At 36.3% G+C, this 3395-nt stretch overlaps 1 protein-coding gene across 1 annotated transcript; it reads left to right on the top strand.

The window, feature by feature from the left end:
• The first annotated feature begins 1720 nt into the window (after nucleotides 1-1720).
• LOC129753367 (uncharacterized) lies at nucleotides 1721-2447 on the top strand. The gene is made up of 3 exons (XM_055749186.1): nucleotides 1721-1860; nucleotides 1925-2067; nucleotides 2338-2447. Exons 1-3 carry the CDS (start codon nucleotides 1721-1723, stop codon nucleotides 2445-2447), a joined length of 393 nt encoding a protein of 130 aa, XP_055605161.1.
• The last annotated feature ends 948 nt before the right edge of the window (nucleotides 2448-3395 follow it).

Genomic DNA, 3395 nt, shown 5'->3' with positions numbered 1-3395 from the left:
AGGTATACTGGTTTTATTTCACTTTTTCACCCCGTAAACATCATTACCAGAACCTTAACAAAATAAGCATTCTTGACCTCAGCGACCTCAAAACGCAAACAACCCCTCGAAAAGTGTTCAAAGATCAAAACCATTCCTGCTTCCCTAGCTAAAATTACCTACCACCGAAATCCTGTTTCCATCATCATCCTCAACATCTCGGAAACGAGATCAAGTTCAACGAATTCCAACTGACCAAGGTCCAACCCTAAGATGACAATAATGAAGCTGATGATGCTGTATGTTTTTTTGGTTGAATGAACATGCGTAAACAGATCATCCTCGTGTCGAAAGGTTAATTGACTTCACACTTCGTTTAACAACGTGTTCACCAACGGCTTGTTGAATGGAAGCTGTAGAGAGAATAAAAAAACATCCGGATGCTGCTGATCTCTTCATGAAGCACTTGAAAACCAAAAATTCCCCTTCTGGTTGGCTAAGATCAAAACTGTAACAGCAGTGAAAAATTTGTCTCATTCATAAATGACCCACTGATTTACTACCCCAGAATAACGAACGCAAAATAGCCATGAAAGTCCGGAAAAAAAAATCGTCAACATTGACCAAAACTGGTCAAGCAAATGAGGGAAATGCGAGAATTGACTTAACTTAGCGCTAACGAAAAAAATCCGGTTTGCTGACAATGCGATGATGTTAATTTTTGTGAAGCGAAATTAAAAACTGGGATGACTAGTTTTTTCCTACTTTCATTGGGCTCATCCACCTGGATACAATCACGTGTCCGAACAAAAAACAAGTTTGTTTTTGATCGCAGGTAATTTGGAAGCAATTGGAAAAACCACGAAGGGTTCGTTCCTTATAAATTTTGGAACTCGTTTATCTAATCGTTGATTCAATGGATTTACTGCATCGCTGTTTCCGATCAAGTGTTTTGAGCAATTTCAAGGAATTTTACTTGAGACAAATATAAACCAAGGAAATAAATGGAAGTCAGAAAATGACAAAATCTATTGATTAAAATTTTGTTGAGATGGAACTTAAAATATTTATGGCTGATAATAATCAACATTTATTTCCAAAATTTGTATTAAATAGTTTAACGGATGACTCAAGCAAAAATTTACTTTTTTCTGATTACCCAATTGGCGTTGAGGACCAAAAATATGAAAAATGGTTCGAAATAAATGTACATATTTGAATTTTAACAAAATCTAGAATATTTTATGAAATTTACTACAGTCGAACTTGCATAAGCGAGAGCTGGTTATGCAAGAAACCTTTTACACAGCCTTTTATAAGTCAGAGAAATCGCCAGATCTTAGATTTTTAGCTTTTGAAACACGATTTTAAAATGTATTTTCCTTCAGTGCTTAAACTCACCGATTTAAGCTGTTAATTATGGTTAAATAAACGGCTTCACCAAGATGCCCATTACGCCCTTATTCCCCCTACACATCATTTCTAATTTTTAAGTACGATTTTAAGGTTTTTCTTCAATTTTCAAAAACGAATTGTATTCAAATATCTTAATAAAAGAATAAGGGAATTGTTCCTTATTGCATAAGTTATTTTCTTTCCTTTGTCTTTAATGATAATCTGGATCACAACCTGGTATAAAAAGAAAGATCATCAAACATACCGGCTCAATTAATCCGCAGACAGCTATCCGTATCCGATTCACACCGGACAGCACCGCACATTCATCATACCTCTCCACATCATGATCGCTATCGTCTGGAAATTCCTCAGCTTCATCGTTGGTCTGATAGCTGCAAGAGGATTCATTCAACCCCCTTTATTTCCTGCGGAACGAATCGTCGAGGGGGAATCGTTTCTGCTGAATCTCACCAGTAATCCCAGGTAAAATTCCCTTTCATTCAACTCGCTTGCATACAAGTTTTCGTTTATTCCAATCCCATTTCAGTGCACCGTCACTCCGAATCCTGGAACACACCATAACACCGCACGATGTGAGTCTGGAACAGCTAAAGCTTACCGGACGGTATGTTCTGCTGGCCCCCGAGGAAGACAATATGTACTTTGTTGGATTCGAGCAAACCGTGAACAGTAAGTAGTAGGGAGAAAGTTGAGCGGTCACTGTACCTCCGTGTGTAAAGCTTAACACGAACGGGTTTATGAAAGCTGTGCTTTAGCTGTAAACGATAAGTTGAAGCTTCCGTTGCAAGGAAAGCTTTTCTTGCAAACAAGGTTTCGTGGAAGCTTTTTCTGGAAAACTCTTGCAAACAAGGTTTCATGGAAGTTTTTTTCGGGAAAACTCGAACCGATTTTACAAAAAGTTGTATGAGACGAAATAACGAATAACTTCTATCGTTTCAGAGAACACTGCAGCCAAGGAAATTATTTCTGACTTGATACAGAAACATGCTATTACAAGTGTGTACAAAGTGAAAAGAACGCATATTTCACAACCGATGGGGAAGATTTAATGTAACGACTCGAAATAAAAGTATAAAAAGATTACAAAGGTTTAACATAGAAGAAACACAATGCTGCTGAACCAAAGGATTGAGTATTGAGGTATAGTTTAAATATATGATTTAATTATAAAAAAGGAAGATTAAAGAAATGTAAAACAGAATAAAATTAAATAACAGCAAGTGATTTGTTTTAATAATATTTATCAGGTCAGAATGAATCGATCGATGAAGTCTTAGTAACTTTCTTGCAATAGTCTATCCGTCTATCATTTCAAATCTTTAACACTAACCGATAAAACCGCCTAAATTTCCAAAAAAAAATTCACAATGATTTCTCCCCTTAAAAAATTGGCAATTGTGATGCAAAATTCTGGAAATCGACGAACCAATTTCAAAAATTTGTTACCGCCGATGTTTTAATAAGATTTTCGAATTACACAATTAAGGAGTTTATCGAAAATAAGTTATATACACATTTTATTCATTGTATTGATTTTATTGATGATTCAAACAAACAAACAGTTAGGAAGTGTTTTAAAAAGCTTATTCTCACAGTTTATAAAGAAATACAAGTATAAAAGTAATTATTGGTGTTATTTTCGGACTTTCGACTTGACGCGTTTCATCAGGTTTTGCACAGCTGATTAATCACACTTCTTGGCCGCAGCATTCCATTTTTTCTTGATAACCGCCATGGTCCTGTTGGCCTTGCCATCCTTCTTGAAAACTCTCTTGACGATAGCCCAATATCGTTCTATGGAGCAAAGCTGGGGGCAGTTTGGTGGGTTAATATCTTTCTCAACGAAATTTACATCGTTATCCTCAAATCATCTAAGAGTGGATTTAGCGTAGTGGGGTGACGCCAAATCCGGCCAGAACAATGGTGGAGTCGTATGTTTCTTATATAGTGGCAGCAACCTTTTCTGCAAACAATCCTTTTGGTAGATATCGGCATTT

Source organism: Uranotaenia lowii, chromosome 3 (assembly GCF_029784155.1).
Source record: "Uranotaenia lowii strain MFRU-FL chromosome 3, ASM2978415v1, whole genome shotgun sequence".
Classification (NCBI taxonomy): Eukaryota; Metazoa; Arthropoda; class Insecta; order Diptera; family Culicidae; genus Uranotaenia; species Uranotaenia lowii.
This window is presented reverse-complemented; position numbering and strand designations above follow the sequence as displayed.

Coding starts and splice junctions, on each gene's coding strand:
- LOC129753367 (XM_055749186.1), top strand. CDS start 1,721: ATGATCGCTATCGTCTGGAAATTCCTCAGCTTCATCGTTGGTCTGATA. Junction 1,861..1,924: donor AATCTCACCAGTAATCCCAG/GTAAAATTCCCT, acceptor ATCCCATTTCAG/TGCACCGTCACTCCGAATCC. Junction 2,068..2,337: donor ATTCGAGCAAACCGTGAACA/GTAAGTAGTAGG, acceptor CTATCGTTTCAG/AGAACACTGCAGCCAAGGAA.